A 17,386-nucleotide genomic window follows, 5' to 3' on the forward strand; every position below is an offset into this window, starting at 1 on the left:
GGGTCCAGGGTATAATTGGCCGTTTTTGACTACTTTTGATTTTACCTCTATATCTCACCTTTAAAAACTGTTTATCTTGCCTTGTTTGGTATCGTTACTTTCAGCACAGCTTTAAATATCTGAAATTTGAGTTATTTTTTCCTTTTGGCATACTATACACAGTTGATCTAAATTCAGACAAAAATGTCAAAATCCGAGTAGAAAAAGTTAAATTTTTTACTGTAAAACCCACAAACATGTTTAATGAATCATTTTCATAACTTGAAATGCAAATAGAAAGAATAAAATTATGCACAAGTTTTGCAAACAACAAAGTTATATGGTACTATTTACCTAAAAATGCAGCCCAGGCCTCAGGCGTTTTTTACATAACCATTTAAATCTATTTACAGAACAATCAGTTCTGCATCAAATAAGAAGGAACACAAATGATTTGTGTTCAGTATAAGACAGAGGAGAACAGCACAGGCCTGAACCAGGTCTGACAGCAGGAGGAGCATATGTCCAGTTTTCCATGTGGGAACAGCATTTACACTGGACTCTGCCTTTGACGGCGTTTTTGGAGCAAATGTGACATTCAGCAGTATAACTGACACACAATACAACACAATAACTACACAACACACTAACTACAGCCTCCAAACACGCTAAACGTCACTAATGTGTGACATATGAAAACTCGCTCTGTCTCTTTTGCTCGCTTTCCGTCACTACTAAAAATGCCGTTCTCCCTAAATAACCAAGCGTCACATGTTGCCATATCATTTTTTGATTGGCTGACATGGTAAACTCTAACACCAATAGGGAATGGGTGTTTTTTCTTTTTCTTTTTTCACGCGCAAGCAGAGAGTGTTTGCTAGCGCTGTCTGTAGAAAACGTCGTTTTTACCTTCTTCCTGCTGTAAACGCCGCTGTTTTGTAAAGAAGAAAACTTTATGTGTATTTTTTATCATAACTCTGGTTTTACGTGGCCCATCGACACAATTCAAGAACTGGTATATAGTCTGAAGTCCGTTACTTTCGACCAACAAAACAACCTGAAGAGTCGGTTGGGAGCTGAAAGTCCCGGCTCTTTTTAATGCGCCGAGCCGAAAGAGCCGTTTCTCCAACAAGAGAAAGAAATCCCCTCACTATCTTGTAGCTGTGTTGTCTTAAATTGGTCATGTGATTTTGATGTGTCGGCGCATACGTCGACCCCAGAGGGTTAAGATGGAAAATGATCCAGGACACCAGAAAGTGGCCGAGTCAAAATCTGGACTTAAATCCTACTGACATGATTCTGCATGACCAGAACGATTGCGCTGGAAAACCCTCTGGTGTGACTGGGCCAAAACTCAGCGTTTCAAACAACACTTATGACTAAAGCTAGACTGCAGTTCTTCCTGCACAGAATGGCACAAACAGCCTTTTTGGGGTCCATTTCTTTTTCACACAAGGCCAGGAAGACGTGGGTCTATCTATAAATGAAATCATCTTTTAAAAGCTGAATACGGTTTTTACTTTTACTTGAACATGACGTCTCTTTTATTTTCTGTTGTTTTCGTAATTTGCCTTTTTAACAAAGCTTTAACCTGCCATATTTTATTTGGCTGAATCAAAATTGAGATGAAATGATGAGGTTTACCCAGGACTGATACAGAAGTGCGGGCAGATCCTTCTATCACATTCTCAGGCAGATGTATCTCTGCTTCCTCCGTCAGCGGGCTTCCTGTGTACAGACACAACAAACGTCCAATCAGGAAGTCACGACTACAACAGAGTTACTGTCCAAAGTCACCAGGTGGCCTGATCTTCAGCACATATCGTTACATTTTGTGAAAGTAAAAGATGAAAATTTGGCACATTTTATGTACACAGTGCACTCCACTGCTAACTTTGAGCATTTAGGTCATTTCTTTATTTAAACTTTGTAACTGATGGACATCACACTGACCTTTTGGACAAAGAAGCCAGTTGTACGTCTTTGTCGTCTCACTTCCCTCGGCCTGAGGAAAAGTATCTTTAAAATGAGTAACAATTTAAATTTTATGAGTAAAAATGTTTTTCTCGTCTCGTATTTATGACACTGACCTTCACTATGAGAGATTTGGTGACCACGTCGATGCGACCTCTGTCTGGTACGCTCACAACCTCATTATCGCATGACACATGGGACGCTACGGCCTCAGCAGACACAGTCACATTCACAGCCCCTAAAAGCAGCAGCACAGGTCACCTTCTTCGTCTCTCCATTAAAATAAAGGTTACCGAGGTTATTTTACAGATTTTGTAGAAACTAGAAGGAAATGTGTTGGGACAAAAGGAGGCGGTTAACTTTGATCACACTAGATCTAAATCTAGATTTAATGTTGGTTCTAAATCGAAGGTAAGATCAATTACAATTGGAAATTTTACTGCATCAGGCATGAAAAACATGAGCTGAAAAAAACAGTCCAAAATGATGTCAGGGTTGCTGCTGAGTCCTGCTGGAGGCCAAAGTACTGCAAATCATAAGATCCATTTAAGATTAGAGATGGCACGATACCACTTTTTTATGTCCGATACCGATACCGATATCATAAATTTGGATATCTGCCGATACCGATATGAATCCGATATAGTGTTTTTTAATCAACAAAACTGTTTTTTAAAATATCTTGCTGCATTTTGTATAAGTTCATACTCAAGTTTAAAACAACAACTACACTAAAGCTATTCTGTTATACCTGTATACAAAAAAAATATTTCATAGTTCAGCAATACTGATCAATCTAATAAACTTAGACCTACACCATCCTCCCTATTCTGGTATTTTAAAGAGTACTTAGCGTAAATATTAAGCAACCTAACTAATAGGGTTCCAACTCCCAGCAACAACAAAAATAAATAAATAAAAAATAGGGAACCACCCCTCACGCTCCACCTCATGATGCTTAATCGACGTAATCAACCTTAATTTGATGCAGTGTGAAAAAAAATGCACAGAAATCAATTATTTTTCAAGAAATATTAAATAGATTCAACATCTTTCTTCAACAAAATTGCAGACTGCACAGATGGTACCTTCCCAAAGTAAAAAGTACTATAGCTTACTAGGGTATATATTAGACTTAATAGTCACTATATACAGAAGAAGAAGAAAGTGTGTACATTATTGTACTTTATTGAGCCCCGTGGGGAAATTGCTCTCTGCATTTAACCCATTCACTCAGTGAAGCAGTGGGCAGCCATTGGGCGCCCGGGGAGCAGTGTGTAGGGACGGTACCTTGCTCAGGGGTACCTCAGGGTAGCTGTTAAGGGGAATCGAACCCCCGACCTTCCGATCATGGGGCAACCACTCTACCTACTGAGCTATCCCTGCCCTTTGTCCACAGTAATGGACTTCTATTCATTTTACATCAAATTAAAACTTTGGGTGTCAGATAATTATTTATTAAAAGCTCGACATTTTAAATGAGAATAAGAAAGAAAAGTATGTCTTTGTGCCCCCTTTTCCCTGTTCATGCCCTATCGGCCCCCCTGGCTAAACTTTGCTAGATCCGCCCCTGCACAGTTACCAGCGTCAGCTACGTAGAAAAAGATCCTGGTGTAGAAAGTAATATTAAATAAATTCTAACAACAGCTTATCAAGCTTAAATGTTCTGCTGTTGTTCAGCCGCTGGTTTCCTCTTTCTGGTGCAAAGTGGGCCAAAAGCAAACAAGAGAGACGGACTCGCGACAGAAAAGCCGATCAGCTGATCATTTAAGCAGTTTCACGATTGAAGTAGCAGCCGGAGAGCGAGAGGCAGTCGCTTGTTAAGCTTAACGTGGGAATGCTTTACAAACATTCAGAGATGGACTTACACACTTGCTTTACTTCTCTCGGGGATAACTTTGTCGGAGATGAAATGCCGGGTTGCTAGCGAAGCTCCACATGCTATCCAGACCACCGACAGGTCCGGCATGCCACAGCTGCTCTATCACGTGATGCATACTGCTCTGACGTGCTAACGTTCTGAGGTGAGTTACGGCGTGTTGCAAGTTTTGCGAGGTGCTTTCGTGATATTTAATGGATCGGATTACATTTTTTATTTTTCTCCGATATCCGATCCAGTAATTTAGGTCAGTATCGGACCGATACCGATACGTAATATCGGATCGGTCCATCTCTATTTAAGATTAAGAAGAAATCATTTGCATGGCAATGCAACTGCAAACAGTCTGTTCTACTGATACTGACCAAGGGAAGCATGCATAATGAATTGAAAGGAAGGTTTCAAAATGACTTGTAATTGGCTAAGACAGCTGCATTAAGTAAAGCATGAGGATGGAGGCAGCTGCTGCCCTCAGACTGGAGGTATAGACGTTCTGCCCCACTCCCTACAACCCCCACGTTTAGCCTTCCAAACACAGGGGTTATATTCTGGATTTGCAGCAGCATTTGACTGTCTACATGTCCTAGCTCTACACTGCACACTCACTGTCGTCTAATGCACACACAGCTTTCTAAATTCCATGAATATAGCTTATTGGGTCTCAGATTCTCTCATTTCATTATGATACCTTATATTTCAGCAGTATTTCTCACATAGTGTTTTTATAATTGCTCTTTATTGTTTTAATCTCCATTTATTCTATTTAGCCATCTTATGTGGATTCTTTTTAAGTCACTTCCTGAGAGTTCACTTCCTGCTTCTGGGTGCTGCACTTGGGTCGTACTCAGCCTGCCACACAGCGGTTTCCTGGCAGTGTGGAGGACCAAAGCCTGATTCTCACCTAAGGCTGTTGGGATCATGGTCCACCTGAGGGTCTTGCGCTCGTTGGCACACAAACAGGATGTGTACAGATCACCAGAGAGAGGCGTGAGGGTGTAATCTGAGGACGGCCCAGGAGTGACAGTAACCTGTACGAGGAACACAGACATGGCTACATTTAAACCTGAGTTCAAATGTGAACACACCTACAGGTGAGCTTGCAGGTGTTGGTGAGCAGGGGCCCTTCAGGAACAGCCTGGATCCTGCATGGATATATTGCCAAAGAAAAGATATTTTCTATTGTATTTTAATAACTATGATATAAATTTTGCTTAGAAAGTCATGTTTTCAGTATGGCTTTCCTTGGCTATGAACAGACATGTATCTAAACACTTTAATCATTCATTACCATGATGCAGCTGGTCAGGTAGTTAAAGACAGTCGCCCTCAGTTCAAAGTGCTCCCCCCGGATGATGGAGTAGGGCATGGTGAGTTCAAGGAAGAAAGGTTGGAAGACTTTCATTTCTTTACGAGGAGCCAAACCAAAACCCTGAGAGGACAAACAGAAAGCCTCCGTCTCCCAGGTGGTGATGGTGTCTGGGACAGTCAGGGACACGCCCCTTTTTCCATCGTCTCTGAAGCAGCAGATACACACAAACATATTCTGTAACATAATCAAACATATTTTTATGTCTGTAAATTACTTGTATAACAGTGTAGTTACATCCTGCAGTGTGAATTACTTGTATATGTTGCATTGACAAAGCAAAAGAGCTCCATGTTGCTGATGACAGTGAAATAATATATCCCACCAAACTTTAAATATGACAAAACATCAGCCTGAAGCATCAAAACATGCTCAAGAAAAAACTCACAATTATTCTATTTTCATGTTTTTCATGTGTGCAAAGACACAGCAGAAAGTTCACATGGGTTTCTAAATGTGATCGTATAAACTTTTTAAAATGTAAAATGCACCAGATCTCTTCACAACAGATACTTACCCAACTTCCACCAGATCCCAGATCCACGTCTCAGGGAAGAAAGAGCGAGCTGTCTCTATTGGTGCAGCTTCAGGAGGAAGATGCCCAGCAGATCCCACAACAGGACTACTTAGTCGTATAGAACCATCTCTAAACCGGGGAAGCATACCTAAATAAAAAGAGAAAAATAATTACCAGTTTACTTTTTGGTGAATAAAAAGAAAATTTGTATCAAAAACACAACACAAACAAGTGAAAGATTTACTGTAGGAGACATGATGAGAGCCATCATGGTAGACTTTTCCTTTGAACTTGAGGCATGAAGGCAATCGAAAAAGCAATGTAACAGTTGGTGAAATGTTAGTATTTGACCACTAGGCGGAGCTCTTGTAATGATAATGTAACTAACTCATTTTATTTTGTATGTTTTATTTTTGTGTTGAGCATGTTAACATTTTCCTTTTTTGCCTACCGGATTGGTGTACAGTTAATTTGATACATGGAAAATAGCCGGTTAATTTTGTAAATATAAGGTAAGGGCAGAGGTCACTTCCTGTTTTGGAAAAAGGTCAGAGAAGCTGCGCATGGTGACGGTCTAGCCGTGTAAAAGTCAAGCTAAGAAAGAAGAAATAAGCCCTAAGTTCCAGTTACACCGGTTTGTCTACTTGCAGGCCAAAGTGGTATGTTTGTTTATATTTTGTGAATTTTATATTGTAATATGTTTTAATGCTGAAATATAATTTTCTTGTACATTTGTATTCACCAGTTCTACGGTGTACCTGTACGTTAAGAGAAGCACAGTAAACATCAGTAAAGAAGAACTCTCGTGTCTCTCGTGTATGTGTACAAGCCGGCATAGTAGAACACTCCACTGCTCCGGAGAAGGCAACGAGATGGTTGGACCGACGCTACTAGCAAGAGACGCTACTAGCAAGAGAAGCTACTAGCAAGAGAAGTATCACATGCTCCAGCAAATGCATTGAATACGTAAAGAAGCAAGCTAACAAGTGAAAGATAGTCAAGCAAGCACAAAAGTCCGTGTCTTGGAAGTAACAAAGCACTTGTAAATTGTTATCAAGCCTCAGTTCCATTTGAAATTCAAAGTGACCTTTCATATTAAGGAGCAGCTAAAATCAAGATTTATCAAGTAAATGTTAAAGTCAAGTGAAAATACTATTAAGACAACATGGCAGATGAAAATGAAGATGCAATACAGCCCACTGAAGAAGAAAGTGCTGAGGATAATTTTCAAAATGATGAAAGTAAAGAGCAGACAAATGGAGAAGAAACTCCACAGTGCTCAGTATTTACTGAAGGCACACAGTCAGAAAGCTTACGCAGAAGCCAGCGCACACGCACTCTCACTGAAAAGGGACAATCCTTACAAGAAGCCAAGTTAAATGACTTGACAAACAATTTTGAGCGAGTTTACAAGAAGTGGAAATACCACATAAACTTATTTAAAAGAATGGTGAAGAGTAAAGACATTGAGTTAATACCTGAAGCTGTAAGTGTTATAGACACTAGTATGACTGACATCTGTAACATTCATGATGAGATCAGAAAAATACAAAGTCCTGATATTGAAATGCGCAGAAGATGTGATGTGTGCATGGCTATCAGTGAAACTGCCAGAGCAAAGGCTCGGTGCCTTTTAGAAGAAGATGGTGATCCAAATAGTATACCCTGGCCTGATTCAGAGTCCGTGTATGACAGCAGTTCATCCAGCGCTTCTTCAAGGATCACATATAAGTCAAGGTCTATCTCTGGGACGTCAAAGCAATCATCTCTGGTCACACTACAACAAAGACAAGAAGCTGCAGCTGATGTAGCAGCTACAGAAGAAGTCATTAAAATAATGAAAACACAGCATCAGTGTGAGGAAGAAATCAGAGAACTTGAAGTTGAGGATGCAAGGAAAAGAGCTCAATTTCTAACTGAGAGCACCTCAATAAAGACAAGGTTAGATGAAAAGAGAAAGGAAGTGGAACTTTTGAGAGAATTGCAAAAGCGTAATGCAGCACAAGCAAGATTGAAAGTGTATGCTGAAAGTGTGAATAGTGAGGATGAAGACAAATCTCCTGTTCATTCCCAAGTAAGACAAGATAGTTCCGTCCCGCAACCAAGCTTTCCAAATGTGAACTCGAAACCATTCATCCCATCTCAAGTTAGAGCTCCGCAACAAATTGCACCTCTCCGAGCCTCTGTCCCTCAAACAGCAATTCGTAGTGCAAATGAAACGCCCTCCACTGATCTTGTAAGGATGCTCGCTGAAGCTATCACTGCAAACAGAATCCCAATCCCAGAGCCTCCAGTCTTCACAGGTGATCCACTGCAGTATAATGACTGGAAGTTGTCTTTTCAAACATTAGTTGACCGCAAGAATCTGCCAATTCAAGAAAAGCTATTCTTCCTGAGAAAGTATGTTGGAGGTTCAGCGAAGAAGGCTATTGAAGGACATTTTCTGGTTGGAACAGACACCGCTTATCATGCTGCCTGGGAGATACTCAACGACAGGTTTGGAGATCCCTTTGTGATAGGCAAATCATATCGTGACAAGATTCAGTCATGGCCAAAAATTAACAACAAAGACACTAAAGATCTACGTGAGTTTGCAGATTTTCTAAGCAGTGTTGAGTCAGCCATACCTTATGTTCAAGGTTTACAAGTTTTGCATGACTGCGTGGAAAATCAGAGGATAGCTGCAAAGCTGCCTGATTGGCTAAGTGCACGGTGGAACAGAACCAACAGAGTTTCAAGATGAACACAGAATGTTCCCAGATTTTAGTCATTTTGTCAAATTCCTGAATAAAGAAGCAAGAATTGCATGTAATCCTATCACTTCTCTGCCTGCAATAAAGCCAACTGAACAAGACAAGCATGCATTCAAAGACAAGCCCAAAAGAAACTACATGCTGAATGCTAAGTCACTTAGTACAAGCTCTAGTGAAAGGACAAATGTCACATGTCTCTTTTGTAAGAAACCTGGTCACACGCTTCAGAAATGTCGCAAGATAATGGACAAGTCAGTTGAAGAGAGAGTAAAGTTTGTGCAGTCTGAAAAACTGTGCTTTGGTTGCCTCAAGACTGGTCATAACTCTAAGAACTGCACTTCCAGAAGTGTGTGTGACAAATGCCAAAAGCCTCACCCAACTTGTCTACATCAAGACAGAGAGAAAAGAGACAAGGAACAAAGAAAGAATAGCCAACAACAATTTAAGGCTAACCAGGAAACAGAGGGTTCTGAAGTACAAGAGCAAGTATCTAACCAAGTTACATCCAACAGAGTTGTGCAACAAAAGTCAAAAGGTTGTACTTCCTCAGTTGTCCCAGTTTATGTATCCACTGTGGATGAACCAGAGAATGAAAAGTTGGTGTATGCTTTGCTCGATACTCAAAGTGACACCACTTTCATCTTGAAAGACACAGCTCAGTCGCTCAACGCCATGTTAGAGCCAGTTAAACTCAAGATTTCCACTATAACGTCCAAAACAAAAGTTGTTTCAAGCAGCAAGTTAAAGGACTTACAAGTAAGAGGCATTTACTCTGAAACGAGAATCAAACTACCAACAAGCTATACCAGAGACTACATTCCTGCTAACAGATCACATATTCCCACAAACAAAACAGCAGAGAACTGGTCACATTTGAAACATTTATCAAAGGAGATGGCTCCCAAGCTTGATTGTGAAGTTGGACTACTGATCGGATATAACTGTCCTCAAGCATTGCTCCCTCTAGCGGTGGTCAGTGGTGATCGAGACCAGCCATTTGCACAGAAATCTCTGCTTGGCTGGAGCATCATTGGCTACAGTGACTCTGAAGGTGATTGTGAAGATGAAATAGGAGTAAGCCATCGTGTTATTGTTAGACAAGTCTTGCCAGCTGTAGGACCAGCTCACAAGCTCAAAACGGAAGTTCACTTTGTAAGCAGAAACAAAGTCAAAGAAATACTTACTCCAGCCGAGATACTTAATGTGCTAGAGATGGACTTTGTTGAAAAAAGTGTTGAAGAAGAGTCAATGTCACAAGAAGATCTACTGTTTCTAGCCAAAGTAAAAGAAGGCATAAAACAAAGGCAAGATGGCCACTTTGAAATGCCACTACCCTTCAGACAAGAAAGACCTGACTTGCCAAACAACAAACTTTGTGCAGAACACAGACTGAAGTGTTTAGAAAGGCGTCTCAGAAAAGACGAGCGCTACTACAAGGACTACGTGACTTTCATGCAAGACATCATAAAGAGACGTGACGCAGAGAAAGTGCCAGAGGCTGAGCTAAATAATCAACCAGCATGGTACATTCCTCACCATGGCGTCTACCATCCGCAGAAGCCAAATAAGATCCGCGTCGTCTTTGATTGCTCTGCAAGGTTCCAGAATACATCGCTCAACGAGCATCTCCTGTCAGGACCTGACCTCACAAATACTCTTGTTGGAGTTCTGTGTCGTTTCAGGAAAGGACGTGTAGCTGTCATGTGTGACGTGGAGCGCATGTTTCACCAGTTTCATGTTGCCCCAAAAGATCAAGATTACCTCCGATTCCTATGGTGGGAGGATGGTAACATGGAAAAGTCCACATCAGTGTTTCGCATGAGAGTCCACTTGTTTGGTGCAGCATCTTCACCAGGATGCGCAAACTTTGGATTCAAGCATGTCGCTGCGCAAGGTGAAAATAAGTTCAGTGAAGCCACGGTGAAGTTCATGCAACGCAACTTCTACGTGGACGACGGTTTGGTGAGTGTGGATTCAGTGCAAGAAGCTATTCAACTTGTAAAGGAAGCTAGAGAACTGTGTGCCACCGGTAAGCTGCACCTGCACAAGTTTATTAGCAACAGCAAGGAAGTGATTGCTGCTATCCCAAAGGAAGAATGTGTAGCAGGAGCAACTGATCTGGATCTGGCACTAGGAGAGCCAAAGATAGAAAGAGCCTTAGGGGTCCAATGGTGTGTAAGCTCAGACACCTTTCAATTCAGGGTGATTGTAAAGAATAACCCCTTCACTAGAAGAGGAGTGCTCTCGACAGTGGCCTCAATATTCGACCCACTTGGATTCGTCGCTCCGTTCATGTTAGTTGGTAAGAAACTCCTCCAAAGAATGTGTCAGGAAAAGCTGGACTGGGACGAGCCGCTTCCAGAAGATCTCAAGCCTCAATGGGAAGCTTGGCTCAGAGACCTCCAGAACCTGTCCTCCATAAAGATATCACGTTGTTATGTCCCATCAACATCTGACCAAGTGAAGCAGTATGAGTTACACAGCTTTTCTGATGCCAGTGTAACCGGTTATGGTGTGTGCTCATACTTGAGAACAGTGACCAAGTTTGGAGAAGTACAGTGCACTCTTGTGATGGGTAAAGCAAGAGTCGCTCCTACTAAAGTGACAACCATCCCAAGGTTGGAGCTTTCTGCGGCTGTAGTAGCTACGAGAGCAGCTGACTTTCTAAAGAGAGAATTGGAGATCCAAAATATTCAGGTGTACTACTGGACTGATTCCAAAGTTGTCCTTGGTTATATTAACAACGACGCAAGGCGCTTTCATGTATTCGTTGCTACCAGAATACAGAGAATCAGATCAAGTACAGAACCAAGTCAATGGCGATATGTTGCCTCTGAACAAAATCCTGCAGATCACGCATCACGTGGAGTCATGACAAAAGAACTAGTACAGTCCAACTGGTTCACAGGACCAAGTTTTTTATGGCAAAAGGAACTACCACAAGAAGATGCTAAAGTGAAAGAGATCAGTATCGAAGATCCAGAACTCAAAGTCACAACAGTATTCGCAGTTAAGGCAAAAGAAGAGAAATCCATTTTAGAACGACTGGAAAAATTCTCAGATTGGACGAGAGTTGTGAAAGCAATAGCAAGATTAAGACGACGTGTAAAGTATGCAAAGAACTCAAAGGAAATGTCCAATGAAAGTACTACGTTGGAAGAAAGGAAAGAAGCCGAGGAGTTCATCATACAGACAGTTCAACAAGAAGCATTTGGAAAGGAAATTAAGATCATAAAGGATAAGGAGGAAGTCAGACCATCTCACTCAAAGCTACTTCAGTTAAGTCCATTCCTTGATCAACACAATATCTTGAGGGTAGGAGGAAGACTTACAAAAGCATCAATCCATCCCAACATCAAACACCCAGCCATTCTGCCAAAGAAACATCATGTGTCGCACCTGCTCATCAAACATTTTCATGAGAAGACGCATCATCAAGGCCGAGGGATGACAGTAAATGAGATACGGTCCAATGGCATATGGGTAATTGGCTGCAGTACTGAAGTATCGTCATTTATATACAAATGTGTCAAATGTAGAAAGTACAGGAAAGGCAATCAAGAACAAAGGATGGGAGACCTGCCACCAGAAAGACTGGAAGCTACCCCTCCATTTACATACAGCGGTATGGACTGCTTCGGACCATTCTGTGTAAAAGAAGGGAGGAAAGACTTGAAGAGATATGGACTCTTGTTTACATGTATGTGCTCGAGAGCTATACATATAGAAGTTCTAGATGATCTCAGTGCAGACTGTTTTCTCAATGCACTCCGTTGTTTCATAGCAATACGTGGCAACGTAGGTCAGCTGCATTGTGATCAAGGCACCAATTTTATCGGTGCAAGAAACGAGCTTCTAACGCAAGCAACTCAAGAGAAAGTCAAAGAGCTGGGAATAACTTTCGTTTTCAACCCACCTGCTTCTAGCCACGTGGGAGGAGTCTGGGAGAGGCAGATTCGGACAATAAGAAATGTTCTGAAATCCATTCTTGACCAGTCAGCTTCAGGATTAGACACTTCATCATTGAGGACGTTCATGTATGGAGCTATGGCAATAGTAAACAGTCGATCACTAACTGTAGAGTCTATCAACGACCCTGTAGGACTGGAGCCGTTGACACCCAACCATATTTTGACGATGAAGTCAGCAGTGATCTCACCACCACCTGGAGAATTCGCTAAAGAAGATCTCTACCTCCAGAAAAGATGGAAACGAGTACAATATTTGGCGAATGTATTTTGGACAAGGTGGAGAAAGGAATATCTGTTAAACTTGCAACAGAGAAGCAAGTGGAATAAAGACAGAAGAAATGCAAATATAAATGACATTGTGTTATTACAAGAAGACTGTCTTCCAAGAAATCAATGGAAACTCGCCAAAGTTGTGGAAGTCACTCCAGGGGCTGACGGCAGAGTCAGAAAAGTTGAGCTTCTCATCGGTGACTCTACTAGAGACAATAAGGGGAAGCACACAACTAAGACGATTTTAGAGGGACCCATACATAAGACTATACTTTTACTTGAAGCAGAGTAAAGACTCAACATAATGTTTATTGGTTAACCTTCGCTAAGTTCATTGTTGGGTCACATTCCTTTAGGATCACACATGCTGTTGCGATAGTGTGATGGTGGGAGTGTAACAGTTGGTGAAATGTTAGTATTTGACCACTAGGCGGAGCTCTTGTAATGATAATGTAACTAACTCATTTTATTTTGTATGTTTTATTTTTGTGTTGAGCATGTTAACATTTTCCTTTTTTGCCTACCGGATTGGTGTACAGTTAATTTGATACATGGAAAATAGCCGGTTAATTTTGTAAATATAAGGTAAGGGCAGAGGTCACTTCCTGTTTTGGAAAAAGGTCAGAGAAGCTGCGCATGGTGACGGTCTAGCCGTGTAAAAGTCAAGCTAAGAAAGAAGAAATAAGCCCTAAGTTCCAGTTACACCGGTTTGTCTACTTGCAGGCCAAAGTGGTATGTTTGTTTATATTTTGTGAATTTTATATTGTAATATGTTTTAATGCTGAAATATAATTTTCTTGTACATTTGTATTCACCAGTTCTACGGTGTACCTGTACGTTAAGAGAAGCACAGTAAACATCAGTAAAGAAGAACTCTCGTGTCTCTCGTGTATGTGTACAAGCCGGCATAAGCAAGTTTGTCGCCATCTTCAGTCCGACTTTCTAGATATTTCAGCAGCACACAAAGATCAGCAAAAACTGGTGCAACAACAAAAACTATTGTATTTACGTTATGTTTGACGGACTCACAGGTATACTTGTATTTTACCTGGAAAACTGCATAGGCGTCATTTTGCTCTTGACTGGGGTACGGCAAAACATATCTTTTTGGTCTCACATTAAGGCAGTCTGTAGCATCATCAACCTCATACGGGATACCTGAGGATTTCTTGAGTGGGAGCAAGTCAAATATCTGAAAAGAAAAGTGCAGATCAGCAAAACCTCCAAACATTTATTGCCTGCCTGGTCACATTTGATCCACATGTGTTTTTTAACTCTTACCTGTAGTACTGGTGCAAATACAAGTACAGATTAGGCTCAAATCAATTGCTACATTATCTAAGAAGAATTCTGAAAAAATAAATAAATAAAAATGATCAAGTCAGCAGTAAGTGTTCGCAGATGTGAGGTGTTGTAGTTGAAGTATCTGTTTACCAAATCTTACAGAAGTTCTACAATTTTACTATAAACAACACATCGTTCTTAGTGACTTATATGGCTACAGTAAGTGTTCTCCATTTGAAGCTGTCTCTGTAGCTCCTTAAACTCACCAAGTATCACTTTTTCCAGGTTTTGCTGTATGTTTAACATCAACAAATACTCGTGTCTTTGAGCAGTTTTGGTGCAAAGTTAAATTCTTCTCAAGTAAAGCAGACAGTGACTGGCAGGTCATACACTTGTTTGCATGGTTGAATTATTTGCTAAAAGAAAAAAAGTCATGATCCTGGATTTATCTCCATGCTGAAATATTAATTTGCTCAAAAGGAATTAATTTTATAAGATTAAAATATTGCTGTCTGCAACCACATGAGCAACAAGCATGGTACTTACTTACTCGCTAGAAAGACTGTCATCACAGACACATGCATATGTAACCTTGTATTTTTTATACCAGTTTGCTTTAAGACAAACTCAGCATTTGACTGTTTAAAACAGTTCAATGTACGACTGCCCAAAGAATACTTATCAGGACACAAGTACCGGAGCGAAGGCATGAGCTGCTGGTAACTCACGACACTACGGGCTCTGGAAATAAGGGATGTGTCCACCTCACTGGTGTTAATATCAGCAGTTACCTTATCTGCATCCAGAGTCTTCCCAGGCTCCTTGATGAGAACGCTCTTGTCGATGGCGCTCACACCACACAGAGAACGTGGCAGGGCCGTCACCTGCATGTTGGTCTCTTCACCTGGGACGGCTGAAGACGGTGAAAACTCCACTGACACCTGACACACACAAAACACCCGTAGAAGTTTAGTGACTGTGATAACTCCCCACTCACAGCTGGCTAAATGAGCTGCTTCACTGTGGTGAGTGACAAATCATGAGTCCCATGTGATGGCTGTAGCCCACGTTGGACACTGTATGAACACTGTGTCAGTGTTAGATAGGTAGGACTTGCATCATCATTGAAAAAGTGCTTGTATAAATGGGAGTGAGCGGGTCATGAGGTCATATAAAGAAGCAATTTGAGTCCCCAGGTAGAGTAGAAACAGCTGTGCAACAATCAGTCCATTTACTGATGCTAGAAATCCTCAGGTGATTCAGCCACCTGGAGATGACTTTGATTTGAACGACATGGCATGACTGCAGACACCAAACACACAGCACACCTCTAGAATTACACTCACCTTGTTGCTGAAGCATTTGTCAGTAGAGAAGTCAGCACTGTGGGCAATTACATCCTCACTTGGCAGGACGGCATAAGCCACAACCTGGAACTCTGGAGCCATCTCAGGAGACACTCTGACTTTAAAGGACACCTGGCCCTCATTCACTGAAACACAGGTCCAAACATGCATCCACAGATCAACAAAACAGACCAACGCCAATGCTTGGCTGTGGCATTTGTGGAAATATGGAAATTTTACCCGATCTATCTTGCACTTCAACCTGTGTTTGTCCTTGCATGGTGACTGCTCCTCTGGACAACACCTGGAAGACAGAAATCATTTAAAAACAAGAATGAACTAGCACTGATATCTGTGGACATCAGAGATGGGCAGTGACGCGTAATCTGATTACTTTTTTCAAGTAAAGTAAGGGATTACTATTGCAAAATCGGTAATTAGATTACCGTTACTTTCCCGTAGGAACGCTGCGTTACTGCGTTACTAAAACCGTGATTTTTTGCGAGAATGTCTCACGACAGTGACGTAAGCGAGTGCGACGTTCGTGACAACAGCTGTGTGCAGATCAACAGTGGATCATATATCGAGTGCAGAGAGAGTATGAGCGTGCAGCGTTTAAAGCATGGAAGTACTGACCTTACTTTGAGTTTGATTCCGTAAAAAGTGACAAAAACATTAGTGTCCATCGTGCGTGGGAAGAAAACTTCCTTTTACAGCGAAAAAACCCCTAAACTTCCAAACAAGCACCGAGTAGCTACGACGTAATGGGAAACTCACAGAAAAACTCGCGGATTCTTTAACTGACCGCCGCGGCACACCTGCACCAGGGTAAACCTCCGCCTACCCCGCTCCTGCTTTACAGGTGAAAATAGAGCAACAGGACCGCTGAGTCTTTGACTTTATTTATTTTCTGCTGTGTTTTACTTGCATCTATTTGAAAGACTGAGTGTAAACACAAAAAATATTTTATGTGCTGGAATGTGCAGAAAATAGGTTTCAATGTTAAACTAATTTCTTCCAGTCAGAGAATGTTGCATATAATTAAATTTTTGCTTGATGCATGAAGTTAAAAGATTAAAAATAATAAAACAAGTTTTAAAAAGAGACTTTTCCATTTGATTACATTTTGTATGATGGATTATGCAGAAAAAGTAGAATTGGGCTGAAAGATCTATCGCTTTATCACCTACTCAGGTTGTAAATCGTGTTTTTAAAAAGTAACTAAGTAACTAAGTAATTAATTACTTTTTGGGGGAAGCAATCAGTAATTAGTTACTGATTACTTTTTTCAAGTAACTTGACCAACACTGGTGGATATACACTACCAGTTAAAAGTTTTGACACACCTTCTCATTCAGTGTTTTTTTAATTTTTATTTTAATACTTTCTACAATGTAGATGCATACTGAAGCAAAGAAAAGTATATAAATATCTCTAAATATGTTTTATGTTTTAGAGTCCTCAGAGCTGCCCTTTGCTTTACTGGCAGTGAATGGTAATGGTAAATGGACTGGTTCTTATATAGCGCTTTTCTACTCTTTCTGAGCACTCAAAGCCCTGTACACAACTTTGCTGCACAACAGTGCTGCATGGAGATGGAGCGCAAAAAAGGCCAACAAAAATCAATAAAACTGTCACATCAAGGTGCTTTCTATTGTAAGGTAGACCCTACAATAAGATTAATAACAGATATGATTCAATGCAGAGAGGTCTGTTAACACATAGTGAGTGAGAAAGGTGACTGGAAAGGAAAAACTCAATGCATCATGGGAATCCCCCGGCAGCCTACGTCTATTGCAGCATAACTAAGGGAGGATTCAGGGTCACCTGGTCCAGCCCTAACTATATGACAGGACATTGGCCAATCAGATGAAAGGAAGAAAAATACGGTCAAAATTTGTACTTGTAACTTGAAACTTGAGTGCAGAGTTTCTCACGTACACAAATCTTTTTTATGTACACATAAATTCTTTTTACACATACAAATCCTGAGAATCCTAAGATGCACAAAACAAAGGATTAGAAAAATAAAACAGAAAATAACTAA

General features: G+C 40.9%; 1 protein-coding gene across 1 annotated transcript in view; it reads right to left on the minus strand.

Moving 5' to 3' along the window:
- Positions 1 to 17,386, minus strand: part of LOC309703688 (alpha-2-macroglobulin-like) — a 47,868-nt gene that overhangs the window by 14,166 nt on the left and 16,316 nt on the right. The window contains exons 13-24 of the mRNA XM_082528639.1: positions 15,580 to 15,643; positions 15,340 to 15,485; positions 14,785 to 14,934; positions 13,758 to 13,901; positions 13,609 to 13,651; positions 5,960 to 6,028; positions 5,716 to 5,863; positions 5,121 to 5,346; positions 4,734 to 4,860; positions 2,070 to 2,191; positions 1,933 to 1,984; positions 1,624 to 1,707 (exon numbers count right to left, since the gene is read on the minus strand). Of these exons, the coding sequence (XP_082384765.1) occupies positions 1,624 to 1,707; positions 1,933 to 1,984; positions 2,070 to 2,191; positions 4,734 to 4,860; positions 5,121 to 5,346; positions 5,716 to 5,863; positions 5,960 to 6,028; positions 13,609 to 13,651; positions 13,758 to 13,901; positions 14,785 to 14,934; positions 15,340 to 15,485; positions 15,580 to 15,643 (1,375 nt within the window). The remainder of the gene's footprint in view (positions 1 to 1,623; positions 1,708 to 1,932; positions 1,985 to 2,069; positions 2,192 to 4,733; positions 4,861 to 5,120; positions 5,347 to 5,715; positions 5,864 to 5,959; positions 6,029 to 13,608; positions 13,652 to 13,757; positions 13,902 to 14,784; positions 14,935 to 15,339; positions 15,486 to 15,579; positions 15,644 to 17,386) is intronic.

Source organism: Aulonocara stuartgranti (genome assembly GCF_965226115.1).
Source record: "Aulonocara stuartgranti genome assembly, chromosome: 3".
In the NCBI taxonomy this organism is placed as follows: Eukaryota; Metazoa; Chordata; class Actinopteri; order Cichliformes; family Cichlidae; genus Aulonocara; species Aulonocara stuartgranti.